The 16,984-nt window shown below is 40.8% G+C and overlaps 2 protein-coding genes across 2 annotated transcripts in view; one reads left to right on the top strand and one right to left on the bottom strand.

Moving 5' to 3' along the window:
• Nucleotides 1-2,186, bottom strand: part of LOC136041242 (meiotic recombination protein SPO11-like) — a 62,673-nt gene extending 60,487 nt beyond the window's left edge. The window contains exon 1 of the mRNA XM_065725846.1: nucleotides 1,890-2,186. Coding sequence (XP_065581918.1) covers nucleotides 1,890-1,894 — 5 coding nt within the window. The 5' untranslated portion in view covers nucleotides 1,895-2,186. The remainder of the gene's footprint in view (nucleotides 1-1,889) is intronic.
• Nucleotides 1-16,984, top strand: part of LOC136041243 (short-chain dehydrogenase/reductase family 16C member 6-like) — a 63,939-nt gene that overhangs the window by 4,236 nt on the left and 42,719 nt on the right. The window lies entirely within an intron of this gene.

Raw genomic sequence — 16,984 nt, forward strand, 5'->3', positions numbered from 1 at the left:
TTTCCTTTTGGGCCTCTATTAAGGGCTCAGAATTTAATTTCCCCAGAAATGATGGTAAAAGTGGTGCAAACAGTACTACTGGCTTTCATATAAAGTGAATATACTACTCAATGCCTTTTTTATGCTCTTTACAAATATAATAATCACTTCTACTGCAAATTCAGATTGAAGCACTTTTTGACCTCTTGACCTCTTAAAAATGACCTATATATGGGGTCATTATAAATCTGTAATAGTATAGAAACAAATTTGGGCTATATATTTGCACATCAGGGGGTGGGGGTAAAGCATAGCATGTAATAAATACATAAACTAACCACTGTTTTTTCTTTTCTTTTTTAATGTGTTTGTGCACATCCAATTTTAATGAGAAGAGAAATCACTAGTGCAACAGCACAAACACATAAAAAAAAAATACAGCGATGGTTATTTTATGTATTTAAGACATGCTATGCTTTACCCCCACCCCCCTGATGTGCAAATATATAGCCCAAATTTGTTTCTAAACTATTACAGATTTGTAATGACCCCATATATAGGTCATTTTTAAGAGGGTCAAAAAGCGCTTAAATCTGAATTTGCAGTAGAAGCAATTATTATATTTGTAAACAGCATTAAAAAAGGCATCAAGTGGTATATTCACTTTATATGAAAGCCAGTAATACTGTTTGCACCAGTTTTACCAAGATGATTAGGTTATTGCATTATGAAAGAGTGATGCATTCACCTTCATCCTTGCTAAATTATGTTTCAAGCTATTAATTTAGCATGAAATCTCAAATTTGCTGACCCAGGTAAGATTTTCAGAGTCATATGGGTGCCACTTTAGAGTTGGGGCTCCTATGCAGGATACTTGTTAATAAAATATACCTCATAGTGCCATTAGATTACTTTTTTAAGTTCTTTTCAAATATCATGGATGTTTTTAGATAATTTACCCCTCCCCACCCTAATTTGCCTGGATATATCCCTAATACAGTCTATATAAAACCTAAAAGAAAACACCAAATCAATGGAATGCTTACTTTGGCCTATAATATGCAGCATGTTTCCATTAATAAGATTGTCATGTTTCCTTCTATTATCCTTCACATTTCAAGTCATGGTAAAATTCTAGTTAATTGACTTCTTGCTATCTCAGAAAGGGTTGTGGATAGGAAAATGAAACTTTCAGAGATGAATCTAAAGACTAAAGTATATCCTGGGAAGGCATTTCGAAGCAACTACCTCCACTCCTTCTCTCTCTAGAGGGCCCTGACCTTTGATGACCTTTAAAAATATGTGTGCTATAAAAGTGAAACCTTGCAAAATAGATCTTCTGCTTAATTGAAGTACAACAAAATTGTATTCAGCTTCATAACTTTGCTCAATTCCATTTTATAAGGTTTTAAAGATATGCAAATACATTTCCTAAATTTTGAAAAAAAAACATTGATATGGCTCAAAATTCTACTCAAATAACAGGAATTGCACTTTCAGAACTAAAGGCAGATAAAAAGCAACTAGTAACTGAAAACTAAGATAAAATGTTGTTTTGTCAAAATGTCATGTAGGCAAACTTCAGGGCCCTCTAGAGGGAGAAGGAGTGGAGGTGGGTACTTTGAAATACCCTCCCAGGACATACTTTAGCCTGTAGAACCATCCCTGAAAGTTTCATTTCCCTGACCAAAACCCTTTCTGAGATAGCAAGAAGTCAACTAACTAGAATTTTACCCAAGTCATTTCAGATAGTATTCTCGACAATAATTTGACTGTAGTTATTAATGTGAAACTGGATTTCTTCAATAGGACTAGCTTTGAATTAGTGCCTTCCAGTTACTTAAAATATTTTATTACGCCTGTCAACCAAATTTTAGATTCGTTATTTGTTTTATTAAGCATTGCCTTACACCATGAGGGATTGAACCTAGGAACCTTCATTTTTTAGGCCAGCAGGCTTACTTAAAACACTTTCGTACATGTTTTTAAATTTCAAACAGTTTGCCAAATATGTCCTCTAATTTTTTATTGTTTTTTTCTCACCTTTTATCAGGAAGCTCAAGTACTGGCCGGACAGAAACGTTTTGAGATACTGATGTTTCTAAACTTATCTGATTTTCAAAAATTATTTTGTTGATACTTTCTTGATTTAATAGTTTTCGTCGTAAACTTTCCAAACTTGCCACTATCTCGTCCATATCGTGTTTTAACAGATGGCAGGTAAGGCATGAAATTTAAGCCCTATTAAGATTTGGCGTTTTGCAGCCAAAGCGAAAAGCAGCCAAGATGCAATTGAAGCGCAAAATAAATGTTTTCGATGAAAAAGCTATTTCTTAGAATTAAATTAGAACATTGATCACAGTCATTCAATATTGTCATTTTTTATACAAGCCACATGTCTTTAAGACCATAAAATAGCCTATGTTTCGTCAGCAAAAAATATTCCATCTATTAGAAACCAATTAACATTCATTGGAATCTTGTGTAAACTACATTGATAGGCCTCTTAACAACTGCCGTCTAAGCTAGAGCAAATAAAACACAATCATTAGTTAATGAGCCTTAAAAGCTTCAGAGATATTCGGGTTCAAAGAATTTAGCAGAGGATTGCAATAATCTTTAGAATCCTTGCTCAATCATTCCTTACAGATCAAAAAGAAAGAGGAAAAGGTATATTTGGGGGCTGATCCTTCAAATTCACCAATTTCTTCAAGTCTCAAGGATAATACAAGCTAGGAAAGAAAATCTAATACGGTGCCAGCGGAAATGCGAACACAATCGAGGATCAGAAGATATAATCAGTTACTCCATGCTCTTCAAAATTTCTAGTATTCCTTTTCCACGACATGTCATTGCTCCACTAAGAGATCTCCATTGAGTTCTACTACTATCACTGCTACTAATAGCTCACTGCAGCACCAAGCCGCCTGAGGCCAACACAGGAATTTAAAAAAAGGGAATAGTTGTGGGAAAAGTCAAAGTCATGGCCAATTGTAGAAAAAAGCCAAGACAGATTGTCCAATTAAGTGGGCAGCCCAGTCAAAATTAATTTTACCCCTTTGATTGCCGTTGTTACTGTCTCCCATTTATGCTACACCTCTCCGTGCATGCGTGTCCCTTCACAATGCCGAACTAGAGTCGTACCTGTTGGAGGTTCTCCCTGGGGAACACACGCAGGTTGAGCTATCGTTAAATTTGCACAGCAGTCGCTTTATATGCTTTTTTTAATTTATCAAGACGATGGACTTGAGAATACAACAACAACTACTACTACTACTAATTACTCACTTTATCATCAAGCCACCTGAGGCCAACACAGCTACGCAAGCTCCTCCTCCAACCTAATCTATTCAAGACCTCCCTCTTTACACTCTCCCAGGAAGTTCCCATTTCCTTTAAATTATTATTTATGACATCCTCCCAACCCAGACGAGGACGACCAGCTTTCCGTGTAGCCCCAGACGGTTGGCCAAAAAGGACAATCTTCGGCAATTTGTCATCCTTCATCCATAGAACGGGGCCTAGCCATCTCAGCTTTTCTTTCATTAAAGCCCTAGAAAGTGGGATTGAGCCACATTCTTTGTTCAAACTACTGTTTGAAATACGGTCAGTCAGCCGGGTACCCAGAGCAATCCGTAGGTAATTTCTCTGGAAAACACCTAGTAAATTTTCGTCTGCTTTTCGGAACGCCCATGCTTCACAGCCATATTTGGCCACTGTCATCACTGTAGTTTCCAATATTCTAATCTTGGTTTGCAGATTGATCTTCCTATTCTTCCAAACCTTTTTTAACTGTGAAAAAAAAGCAACTTTAGCCTTAGCTATCCTACTTTTAACATCTTCACTGCTCCCATTGTCTTCACTTATAATACTACCAAGGTAAGTGAAGCTGCCAACCTGACCAGTCTTTTTCATCTTCACTTATTCCTAGCCTTAGTGACTTGGTCTTCGTGGTCTTCAATTGCCTTTCATGTGCCCCTTATGCCGAAGTCCATCAAAATGATCCATATAAAGGGGGATAAAACACAACCCTGCTTAACTCTTGATTTAATACAAAACCAGTTGCTAACCTCATTTCCTACCTTAACACTTTTCATATAGTACTACCGGTACCAGTCTCCCAGTCCTTCATACTCTTTGGACATTCCTTCAGCAGTGCACTTGCTCAACATGCCGTTATTCCTCTAAAGGGTCTCCAGTAAGCTAGGAAATGAGAAATTGAGGGGAGACATCGTCTCCTTAAGTCCCCTTCCGTAACAATGCTCCTGAAAAAACCTTAATATTAAGAGTTCTTTTTTACAGGGAAGGGAAAGAAGAGAGAGAGGGGGATGAAGAAGGAAGAAGGTAAATCAAAGAAAAATGCTTTTGTATATTACTACTGGTACAAGTTACCAAGTTTCTCACATTCTTTGGACATTCCTATATCAATGCACTTGCTCAACATGTCACAACTCCTCTGAGGGGACTACAGTGAGTTAGGAAATGAGAAACTGAAGGGGGGCTTCGTCTCCCTTAGTCCCTTTCATAACAACGCTCCTGAAAAAAACTTAAATATTAGGAAATGTTAAATAGAGAAGAGACAGGAAAGAAATAGAGGGATGGAGAGGGGGAGGAAATGGAAAAGAATACTTTTTATAAACTTCTACTGGTACCAGTTAAGAATTTCATCGTATTCTTTGGACATTCCTATGGCAATGAACTTGCTCAACATGCCATTATTCCTCTGAGATGTCTCCAGTGAGTTAAGAAATGTGAAACTGAAGGGGGGCTTTGTCTCCGTTAGTCCCTTTCATAACAATGCTCCTGAAAAAATTTCAAATATTAGGAAAAGTTTTATAGAGATGGTACAGGAAAGAAAGAGAGGGGTGGAGAGGGGGAGAAACTGAAAAAGAATGGTTTTCATAAACTGCTACTGGTACCAGTTGTGAATTCCCTCATAATCTTTGGACATTCCTAGAGCAATGCATTTGCACGACAAGCCACACTTCTCTAACAGGCGAGTTTGGAGTAGACGAAATTGTTCATAAAAATGGATAATGGTTTCTTATAATAATGAGCAACGCTTTACGAGGACTATCAATATTTTATTTACTTCGAAATGGTCTTATAGGACTGTGTTTAGGAATAATTCATAAATCACCGTTGAATTTTCTTGTTTTTCCCTCCTGTCAGTTTTGGGTCACTTAAGGCCCTGCAAAAATTATCGGGTGGAAATTTCTAAGGAATCATTGAATAAAAACCTCATCTATTCATTGAAAACAATACAAAACTGCTACATTCGTTTTGCATAGAGACCCAAAATATCTTATATGAGTTTTTAAATGAATGTACATTTTGGTGGGCATTAAAAAAAAAACAATTCACCCCGCGAAAACGTGATTCAGCCAAGGCATTATGCATAGGACCGTATTCTGTACATAAGACGATCAGGGCCAGGAGAACTCAAGGCACAGTTTGAGCCAACGAGCTGTGCATACTTTTGACTTAAATTCGTAACAAGTTATATAAGTCTTATATATTTATAACAAGTCTTCTTTTGGTATTTAACCAGTTAACAACACGTTGAATTAAGCCGGATTAACCGTGTAGTTTCGAAATATATTATAAGTGAAAAATAGCTCTTTTTGTCTGGATATTAAGAAGCTGTTTGGCAAGTTTTTTTTATGAATTATTTTAACTAGTGAAAGGGACTCTCTTTTGGCTTGATTATTATTCTGATTTTGACAGTGATTAGGACTGAGTGAAAGGACTACTTTTAGTTGTCTAAAGTAACATAAATAGGCAAGCAGAAGAGTGGCAGTTCCCCGTCGCAAGCACCGTTGTACCTGCGGGGAGAGTCTCCCTTAAACTGCGGGGATTAATTGAACGGGGACTGACGCTTCCCTTGTTTATCCCTTGTTATTCCCTTGTTTATGTTGAGCTATGGTCTGCCCCGACAAATCTGATTGGACATTAATTATGCTAGTGTTGGCTCTCGACAAGAGAAGTCGCATTTGATTTTTTCCGTGTAGAACCGGTTTGTGATGGGTGACAACCTAGTGCGAAATGCAGTAGGCCCTACTGAACTTTATCTCAAGAGCTATGATAGCAGGTATCAAAACAAATGTTTTTACAAGGCGAGGACACTAGAGGACAGCCGTGAAGCGATTTTAGAAGCGAAGGAAATTATCTATCGCAAGTCGAACTTAGGGGAACGGGTAATAAAACATGTGAAGGACGACGACAACTTGCTGGACATTGCGAAGATGTTCGTTCGCTGTGCCAAAGAAAAGAGACAGCTTCCTCAGTTCGTTATTTTTGAGCCCCAAGAAGTTCCCACCTGCGATGAAGAGATTACTGCTTGTGTAGTGTCCACCGTCAACGAGATGAATCGCAAGTTCAAGGCCTGCTTGACCGTTTGAACCAGAAACCATTACCATGGCCTGGAGGCAACCCTGTTGCTGCTCAAGCTAATGAGTCTACCCCTTCTCCTCCGTCTTACTCAGTAGTCTTGAAAAAGCCTCCTCCTACCGTTGTTACCACAGAAGAAAGGGAAAACTTCCTGTCGAATATTTGTGATGATGCTTTGAATGATGACGATTTTGAACTCCGTCGAGGGAAGTACGAATGGCACCTCGTAACTAAGAACAAATCTAAAGCAGTGGTACTAGCAACATCTATTAACGAAAAATCGCCTGAAACACTGGCAAGTGTTAAAACTCCCACTTTCATCGGTATGATCAAGTTTGTCCCAGCTTATATTAATGGTGACGCGCTTAATAGAATTATACCGAATTGTGAAAAAGCTGATCAATGTGGCAAAACCAGATCCTTCAAATTATACTTCTCATCCCGCCAGCATCTGAACCACGCCATGAAAAACCCTCCTAAAATTGACTTGGGGCGTTACCCCATCGAGGAATTTATCTTTTTTCCAAAGCGCCGTTTTAACTGCCAGAATTTTGGTCGTATTTCTGCTATCTGTTCTAGCCAGCAAATTTGCTCTCGATGCGGAGAAGGAGGTAACGGCTCTAGCCCCGACCAGTCCTGTGGAAACTCTATAGCACGCGCCCTCTGCAAATCAAAACGCCACGTTTGCCATTCCTTCAAGTGCACCACAATAATCAAAATCGTCAGTGAGCTGAAGCGGCCCATTTTCTAATAGCCCAGCCTGTGTCAAAATGTAACATTATGTTTATACAAGAACATATGCTCTCTCCTCAAAATATTTCTCTCCTAAATCTCACACGAATTTACTTTTTACTTCGATCCCACAAAAATTCGGTCTTTTGGACGCCCCTCCGGTGGCTTGGCGATTATTTGCCACCCGTGTCTTGAAAGTAAGGTGTTATTTACACAGAATCACTTCTTGGCAACATCTTCCGGTAGTATCGCATTCTTCAACGTATATCTTCCTACAAACTACCGTGATGATAGATCGAAGTGAAAGTTTATGAATGCAGTTCGCGAACTAGCGAAGTGCCTGAAGCCTGTGACCCAGAAAGATTTACAATACGTAGTCATGGGGAACTTCAACTGCAACCTGCTTGACAGCACGTGTGTCCGTAGTCAGCTTCTAAACGGCGTCTTTGATGACAGAGTTATAATCCTCCCAAAAGACAGTGATTACTCCTTCGTTCACAACTATGGGTTGGTTTCAAATATTGAACACACGGTCTGCTCTAAGATTATTAACGGAAGTGTAACTGTTCTAAAAGACGCTGTCTTCGCTGATGACTTTCCCTTACTAGCATCCCTAAGCACAAAACCAGCTCCACGTCAACCCAATAACGAAAAGTGGAAAGTCGTAAGTGAATGGGATAAAATTAATGCTACTTTGCATCATCAGGTGCTGAACTCACTTCTTGTAAAGATACGAATCCCTTCCATTTACTCCAAGTGAATTCGAATTTCGATCCCGCAGATGCAAGAGTATTCATCAATATATTCTGTGGCGAGATTACTCACTCGCTCCTCTTAGCTGAAGAAAAAGCAATTCCTACTAGAAAGTTTAGTAATAAAACAGAAACTCCCAAATTCTCGCAAAATCCGGCTCTAGTTACGTGTTGCGACGACGCTAAGTTTTGGTTTAAAATCTGGCAAGATTGTGATAGGCCCGAATCCGGTCCTGTTAACTCTGTCCGCTTATGAACGAAACGAAAATTTGACAAGCAACTGAAAGCTCATCGTACCAAATTAAAGGAAGAATACTCCTCCAGAATCGTAAGTGACCCAAAACTAATCTGGAAAGCCCGGTTGAGCGAACCGGCCGCCGGAAAACCCCATGATTTGATTAGTGAAAAAGATTGGGAATCATACTTTTCCAACGAATTCAGTGCCCCCGACCCAAATACGTCTAATCCCTTCGCAAACTGGCTAGAATCGGTATTATCCAACTAGTGTGTTCCTGATTTTGTCGTTACTTACGGAAGCGTACATGAAGCTATTTTAAAGCTGAAGAAGAAACAATTCATGGTGTAGACAAACTGTGCGCGCTACATTTGCTACACGGTACAACTATGCTTATAGAGTATCTGACGCTGCTGTTCCAGGCGCCCTGTTCCTTTTTGTGTCGGTTTGCTTTCGCCCATCCTTAAAAAAGGGTAACCAACAGATCAATGCTCTTCGTACAGGCCAATCACTGTTGCTCCAGTTCTCTGTAAAGTTCTAGAGCTCTTAGTCACAAAAGAAATTCAATATTCGTGACTAATGCCTGACCACCAGTTCGGTTTCCGACCGAAATAGGTTGTGCTCACGCTCTCTTCAGTCTTGTCGCTATTGTAGCAGATTCTCACGAATCTGGTGACCTTGTAGTGATCGGTACTTTTGATGTGAGCCGAGCGTTTGATTCGTCGATTCACGCTCAGGCCCTTTTAGCCGCTTACCAGCAACGTGTGAATCTCCGTGTCACTAGCGTACTGGACGATGTGTATTGCCGTTTAAAAGCGCGCCTAAAGATAACTAACCGCATCACATCAGTGGTTGTTCAAGTAAAGAAAGGTGTCCACCAGGGCTCATTATTATCCCCAAGTTTGTACAATAACCAGCAACGTGTGAATCTCCATGTCACTAGCGTACTGTACGATGTGTATTGCCGTTTAAAAGCGCGTATAAAGATAAGTAGCCGCATCACATCAGTGGTTGCTCCAGTAAAGAAAGGTGTCCACCAGGGCTCATTATTATTCCCAAGTTTGTACAATAGCAACGTTTTACATGCCCAGGCATGTGTCAAGGTTTCATGTATCTCCAAGAATATAAATGTGTCGCTACTTACATACGTGGATGATCTATTAAATCTAAGTCGGTCTATCAGGGGTCTGCGATCGAATTTCTCGATCCTACGTGATGAATACCGAAAATCGGACTCCCTTTCAATACTTCTAAATCCGTAGTTCTTTTTTTCAACGATAGTTCTTCTCAGCCTGAACACCTCTTGCTGCGTAATGAGTCAATTACCGTTTCATCTCACGTCGTGTGTCTGGGTCTGCCCATACGCCATAACCTTAACGAAACTCGTCTACTGCTCGTCAAACACACCGTAAAAAAACTCTGCACCGCGTATGGCTCTATCGTCGCCAGCAGACTCCTCTTATGCCGAAAGTATCTCGAGAATATGTATAACGGTGTCGCACTGCCGCATATTCTATATATCGCGCCATTTTGAAATTTATTATTTGACACCCAAAAACGCAAGCTCCGGTTCCTTTATTTTAGGCTCGCGAAGTTCCTGCTGTGATGCCCCTTTTGGACAAGAAATACTTATATGATAGATAAACACAGGATTGCAGACCCCAGTATTGCGGCAAACCGATTGATTTCTAATTTCCATGCAAAATGGAACCACCCCTGGATTTAACATTTCTACAGTTCTTGATTGTGTATTTTTCCATGTTGTTTTGAATTTCTCTCCGTTTTTCTTCTCTTTTTTTCTTTAATTTTTTTTCCTTGTACTCCGTTTTGTTCCATGTGAAAAATGCGGGTAATGAATATTTTATTATTATTTATAATTATGTTCATCATAAAAGGTAGTTGAAGCCAAAGGAACTAAAGGCAGAGCTTGAGGAACGGAGTTGCATATATTCTGACTGAAAATTTACAAGTAATAATGGTAAAGGCCTCACCTTAGACCTTAGATCCTCCTGTGCCGCCAGAGGCACCGAGGGCATCCACGAAGAGCCGCCAGTCATCCCGCATGTGCGCCGCTGCCCAAACATCTTCCCACTGGGGCTGGATCGTCGTGTGGATGTTCGACAAATCCCGTTGGTAGGTGCGACGCAGCGTGTTCTTGGGTCGACCTCTCCTAAGAGTTCCCTGGGGTTGCCACTCTAGGATCTGCCTAGGGATCCTGTCTTCCTTCATACGGATTACGTGCCCAAGGTATCGCCATCTACGTTGCCGGATGACGTCTGTGACCCTGGGCTGGGCTGAGATAGAGTGGACTATCTGGTTTGTGACGTGTTCCCTCCCGTCGATGTTCAGGATCCTCCGAAGGCAGTTGTTTTCGAAGACTAGGATCCGTCTTTCTTGTTGCTGATTCAACTTCCAGCACTCACTGCTGTAGAGAAGTGGAGAAAGGACATTGCTGTTAAATAGCCTCAATTTCAGCTTCAGGGAATACTTTTTCGATCGCCATACTGGCTTTAGTCAGTTAATAGCTCCACTGGCTTGCCCAATCCTCTGCTGCACCTCTCGCTCACTTGATCCTGAATTCTCAACAGTATTGCCGAGGTACCTGAACTCCACAACCTGCTCGATGGTTGAATCTCCGCATTTCATGTCCAGAGGGGAATCGGTTGTTGCCATACTCTTTGTCTTCTCTGTGTTGATCTTGAGTCCAAGTCGGCTAGCATTTTCACGGATAGTATTAAGAAGATCCTGGAGTTTGGCCTTGTTCCTCTCCATCAAGGCAATATCGTCAGCAAAATCCAGGTCGGCTAGCTTTTTGGCTTCTCCGATTTGGATGCCAAATCCTGTCACGAAGTACGTAATCAATAACGAGGACAAAGAGTAACGGAGAAAGGACACAACCCTGTTTTACGCCGGACATGATACGGAAATATCTGGTGTTCCCATCTTGGGTCCGAACACAGCATTCTGTGTTTTCATACAATGCAACAATTAGGGACACTATTTTTTCGGGGATTCCATAGTACCGCAGGATTTTTCAAAGCGAGTCTCGGTCGATGGAGTCGAACACTTTTTCGAAGTCCACGAAAATCAGGTACATTTTTCGTCTCCATTCATTGGACTCCTCGATCATCACTCGTAGCACATAGATGTGGTCAGTGCAGGAACGGGACGGCCGGAAGCCATGTTGTTCATCACGCAAGTGACTATCGAGGGCTGTCTGAATCCGCCGGAGAATAATCCGTGCGAAGAGTTTACCCGGAGTCGAAATGAGACTAATGCCCCTCCAGTTGTCACATTTTGTTGCATCACCTTTCTTAAAAAGTTTGATGAGCGTACTTTTTGTCAACTCATCAGGTACTTTCTCAGACTTCCAAATGCAAGCAAAGAGTGTCTCCCACACAGTCATACAGACAATAAGTGATGCTTTTATCATCTCAGCTGATATCCTGTCTGTACCTGCAGCTCTACCATTTTTCAGCTTGCAGGCTGCTTGACTGATTTCTACATCAGACGGTTCTTCGGTGCTGATTTGGAGGTTCAAACAGGGGGTTACGGGGATGTCAGGCGGATCCAGAGGGCGGGGTCTGTTCAGAATCTTTTCGAAATGCAAGGCCCAGACTTCGGCGATTTCCGATGGGTCTATGACAGTTTTGCCACTAGCATCCTTGACTGGTCCGTTTACGTTTCGGCTTTTCCCCACGATTTCGTTAGTAATCTTGTATACGGCTCTGGAGTCACCTCGTTTTGCCGCTTCCTCCGCCATTGCAGCTTTTTCCTCCAGAAGGTTGCGCTTGTCCCCCCTTGCACTTCTTTTGACTAGTTTATCCAGATCTCTGTACAGTTGATTCTTTAGGACTGTGTCGTTGTATTCACCACCATTAAGAAGCTGCTGCTTTAGGTTGCGTCGGTCACCAATCAGGTTCCATGTCCTCTCGGATAGCCATTGGTCTTTGGGCCTTTTGACATACCCAACCGTAGCAGCAGCCGTTTGGCTGTAAACCTGGTCGACTCCAGACTGGCGTCATTGTCATCATCTGGGGCGTGGGCTTCGAACTTGTTAGAGAGTGTAAGGGCAAACACATTTCGTATTGCCGGAGTGGAAAGCTTTGCGGAGTCGAAGGCGAGGTTTGCCGTGGGACTGGTCTTCGGTGCAGCCTTTAACTTCAATGATATCCTTGCTATCATTAGGGCGTGATCGGATGCCACGTCAGCTCCTCTGAAGGCTCTCACATCTTGTAGACTAGACTTCCATTTTCTATTTATCAGAAGGTGGTCGATTTGGTTATGCGTTCTCCCGTCTGGGGAGTTCCAGGAATATTTGTGAATTGTTTTGTGTGCAAACATAGTACCCCCAATTATTAGGTCATTTGTCAGTGCAAAGTCCACTAGTAGCGTTCCATTCTCGTTTATTTCGCCAAGTCCTTCGCTTCCCAGGACCTCAGGGCAGTAAGACTTACCATTTCCCACTTTGGCGTTGAAGTCACCGGCGAAGCAGATTAAGTCATGACTGGGAATGTCTTTTGCCACAGCTTGAAGGGTGTTGTAAAAGCTGTCCTTCGTCACGTCGTCTGCGTCGTTAGTTGGTGCATAGCTCGCTACTAGGGTTAGTTTTGCATTGTTACCAGCGAATTGGGCTGTGATGATCCTTTCGATAATGGGGGTCCATTTCGTCAGCGCTTTTGAGGCTGGTTTGGAGAGCATTATGGCTACACCCGCTTCTTTATTTTTCTCGAGGCCACTGTGCAGGATAGTATACCCCATATCCAGGTTTCGTCTTCCTGCTCCAGTCCAACAGACCTCAGAGAGGGCTAGAATATCCAAGCCATAACTATCCATTTCTTTCAGAACCTGTTCAGTTTTTGATAGTTGGGCCATGGTTCTTACATTCCAGAAACCGAGTTTAATAGGGCAATTGGGTTTCAAGAAGCGTGTCCGGGGGCGGTCCAAGGTCGTCGTCGTGGAGGTGTCCGGGGATGGTCCATGGTCGGTATCACGTTGGGCAATCATATCACACAAATTGGGAAAAAAACTTTGGCTCACTTTAGATGTTTCTATAGCATAACTTTTTTCTAGGGGCAGGCTGCTAGGCCACCGCCAAACCCTCCTCTTTTATCCAGGCTTGGGACTGGCTGTAACTTCTTACAGGTTAGGATACGGCCTTCTTAGGCCGTATCCTATAAATAAGATGACTGAGCCCGAAGCATGTTGTTTTGATGAACCGAAGGCAGAATTTGAGGCAAGGATTTTTGCACATTTTTGACTGAAAATTTGCGCCGTATTATGTACATAAGATGATTAGGGCTAGAGGAACTGAAGACAGAGTTTGAGGCATGGAGTTGCACATATTTTCGACAGGAAATTTACAGCCAACTATACACATGGCCGTATCTTGTAAATAAAATTATTGGTATCAGATGAACTGAAGGGAGAGTTTGAGGCACGGAGTTGTGCAAATTTTTTACTGCAAATTTATGCACAGGGTTCAGAGTTTTTTATTAGTCACCAATAAATACAGATTAGAAATGCAATGCTCATATTCCCCCTCGGAAGGCTCCATAGCCAGGGATACTAGGGGGGATACAAAAAAAATACAATATAAGCAACAACCGACAAAGGAGAACAATAGCCAAACAACATATAAGATTAAAAAGAGACCATACCTGAGGCCTGGGAGTTAAAGCACAGAGAAGACCATCATAAACCATGAAAAAAACACACAGGGGACATCAAATCCACAGAGGAAAAGGAAAAACTAAATAAAATACATACAAAAATGCTTATCAGTCTGATTATTAACTAAATGGATCTTAAGAATCCTTTTAGAAGTCCCAAACGAGTGCCATCTTTGTACTGAAGAAGGTAGGGAATTCAAAACCTGTTAGCAAGCAATGAGGGGATTGAGCTCTGACAATATAGTTGAGGTAGGACGAATGCAGATATCATGTGAAGCAGAATTATATGGAACTGTATTAGAAATAAACACTGGAGTATTTTGAAAAAAATTGCAAGATTACCATGAAGCTGATGAAAGACAAAAGAAGCATAAGACAGAATGTAAATAGACTGTAGGTCTAAGCGTGGTTTTGATGAGGAATAGCTGGTGTCCGTAACCAGACGCCGCGATTTATTATGTATGACAGAAAGTGACCGCAGTGTAAAAGGAAAAGTAGACATCCATACAATGGGGCAATATGAAACATATGCCTGGACAAGACAGAAAAAAAGAAGCCTCAGAACAGATTCAAGAAATATGTGTCCAAGTTTTCGAATGATACCCTAACTCTGCAAGACCTTAACCTTAATCAAGACTATATGGTGTCTAAACAAAAGGTTTCCATCAAGCAGGATACCAAGAAACAGGACCATGGTCTATACAAGGAGCCTGTGATGCCTAAAGGTGTGTAAGCTGAAGAAAAGTTATGCCAATTCGATACAAAATAATAAAATGTTAGTTGTCAAGATTCAAGCCAAGTAATTCACATCAAACGAGGGATTTACTCTTTCGAATATTGCCACAAGGTTAGACCTGATATCCCATTCCGTCTTCTCAAAGGTTCCAAGAGTGGTGTCATCAGCAAAAGCAACGAGAAAATCTTCATTAGAAGTAGTATTGGAACGCGAAGGAACATCAGGATGACACAGATTGCAGCAAGCTGGAGGCCTGGTGTCTTTGACCGCCGAAATCATATCATCAACACAAATCAGAAATAAAACGGGGCCAAGAACAGATCTCTGAGGGACACCACAATCTACCTCAGAAGGGGTCCAGAAAAGTGTATAAATTGAAATAAGAAACCAGAAAGATACGATCCAAACCAAGAGAAAGCTTTTGATGTTATACCAATATGTTATAGTTTCCAAAGGAGAATCCGATGGGTCAAAGAATCAAAAGCTTAACGAATATCAAAAATAAAGCTGCTGGGGTAAGACCAGAATCTATTGACGAATAAATGAAATTTGAGAGAGTTGCGCAAGCATGCTCTGTAGAGTGATCGCTCGGAATTCAAGCTGGAAATCCTGCCAAAATTCTTTTGCATCCAGAAAACTAAGAAGCCAGGATAGAATAGCCTTCTCAAAATTTTGCTGAAAATAGATAGGTGAGAAATTGACTTGTAATTAGCGGGATTACTCCAAGAACCACTTTTATGCAGCACTAAAACCTTAGCTCACTTGAGAGACTCAGAGGGAAAATTCCTATCTCAAAAGAAAGACTGACAAGCTTAGCCAATGGTGACAGAATAAATAGGAGAATGGTACGGATAAGCCTTGTAGAAATTCTGTCGGGTCCAGAAGACCATAATCCTTGAAGAGTACATACGATACGAGCCACCTCAGAGTTCAAGACCATTGACTTTAAACAACAGGGTCCAAGATAGGATCTGAAATTGCGACGAGAAGTTGCAAAGCTTGCGGAGGAAGCAGTCGTCTTCCCTATATTAGCAAAATAAGAGGTAAGCTCATGCTTAACATCCTCTTCTCCTTGGACAGTTTTGCCATCGACTATCAACGTTACTGGAACTCAAGACAGAGGCGGAGTAGGTCTAAGAACCGAATTAATTATGTATTATGTCTTCCTAACATCCTTTCCACACTAAGAAAATTTCCTACGATAATGCTGAAACTTGGAATTCCGACACAGAGAATTAAATATGCTCACATAGGCCTTGAACCGTTGATGATGAGCTGGAGATGATGAGGCCTTGTAAATTCCATAAGTAATTTTTCCTTTTCCAGCTTTTCTGGAGACCTGGATTTATCCGCGGATTCAGTGTTGCTATCCTTTTTGCAGTATGAGGCTCTGGATTCTGATTACAATACGCTACATTTGATCAAAACTCATATATTGCGAAATAGCGGGAAAATGATCAGAAATATCATTAGCCAGCACTGAATTATCTAAGATATCTAATGACAAAAAAAATATAAGACACGCATGCGACTTTCAACTCGGGCTGGTATACAAACTGAAGTTCCCGAAGAGAGAATAATCTACTAAAAATATATAGCTTAAGCTGAATATTGATCCAGCAGGTTGAGGTTAAAATCCCAAGACCACATACTTTGCATAGGATGATTTGGGCCAAAGGAACTGAAGACAGAGTTGAGGTAAGGATTCATGCGAATTTTTGACTTCAAATTTACAAGAGGTTGTGTCCAAGCCTGTGTTCTGTACATAAGATGATTGTGGCCAAAGGAACGTGGGGCAGAGTTTTTGGTACTTAGTTGTGCGAATTTTTGACTACAAATTTACAAGGAATTATACAAAAGACCGTACAATTTGCATAAGATGATTGGGATCAGAGGAATCGAAGGCAGAGTTTGAGTTTTGAGTAAAATGGAAATTTACAGCCCCTTCTGCTACAAAACATGTGATTATGAAGTTCCATCCAACGTTTATCCAGATTTATCTTATGGGGAAAGAGTGGCTAAAGTCGTCAAAACGCCAAAAAACAGACAAATTATATTAAAATGAGACTATATTAAAATATGATAAACTTGTAACAATCATGGTTTTTTTTTTGGGGGGGGGGCTGGGCATCCCATACCTACGTGCATGGCTTTGCACAGTCTAATTGCAGATAAAAATGTATTTGTAACCAAAAAGGAAAAATCATAAAATAATCAATAAATTGATTATGGTATTAAACCCTTTTAGCTTGCCCTGGCGTATTTTGTTTAGTTGCGTACACCCCGGAATGACATTTTTACCATTCCTTGCTTAATTTTTCGTTTACTTTATAATTTACATTTTTTTAAACCAAAATTTACCATCCTCCTTTCCCGAAAGAAATTCTTTCGTAAATTCTGATTTGGTTGAAATGTGAATGATTCTATTAAAGAGCTATTGACGGGTTGATGATGCAAATATGATACATTTTTAAATGAATTTCTTAAT

This window comes from Artemia franciscana, unplaced genomic scaffold (assembly GCF_032884065.1).
Source record: "Artemia franciscana unplaced genomic scaffold, ASM3288406v1 PGA_scaffold_1180, whole genome shotgun sequence".
Taxonomy (NCBI): Eukaryota; Metazoa; Arthropoda; class Branchiopoda; order Anostraca; family Artemiidae; genus Artemia; species Artemia franciscana.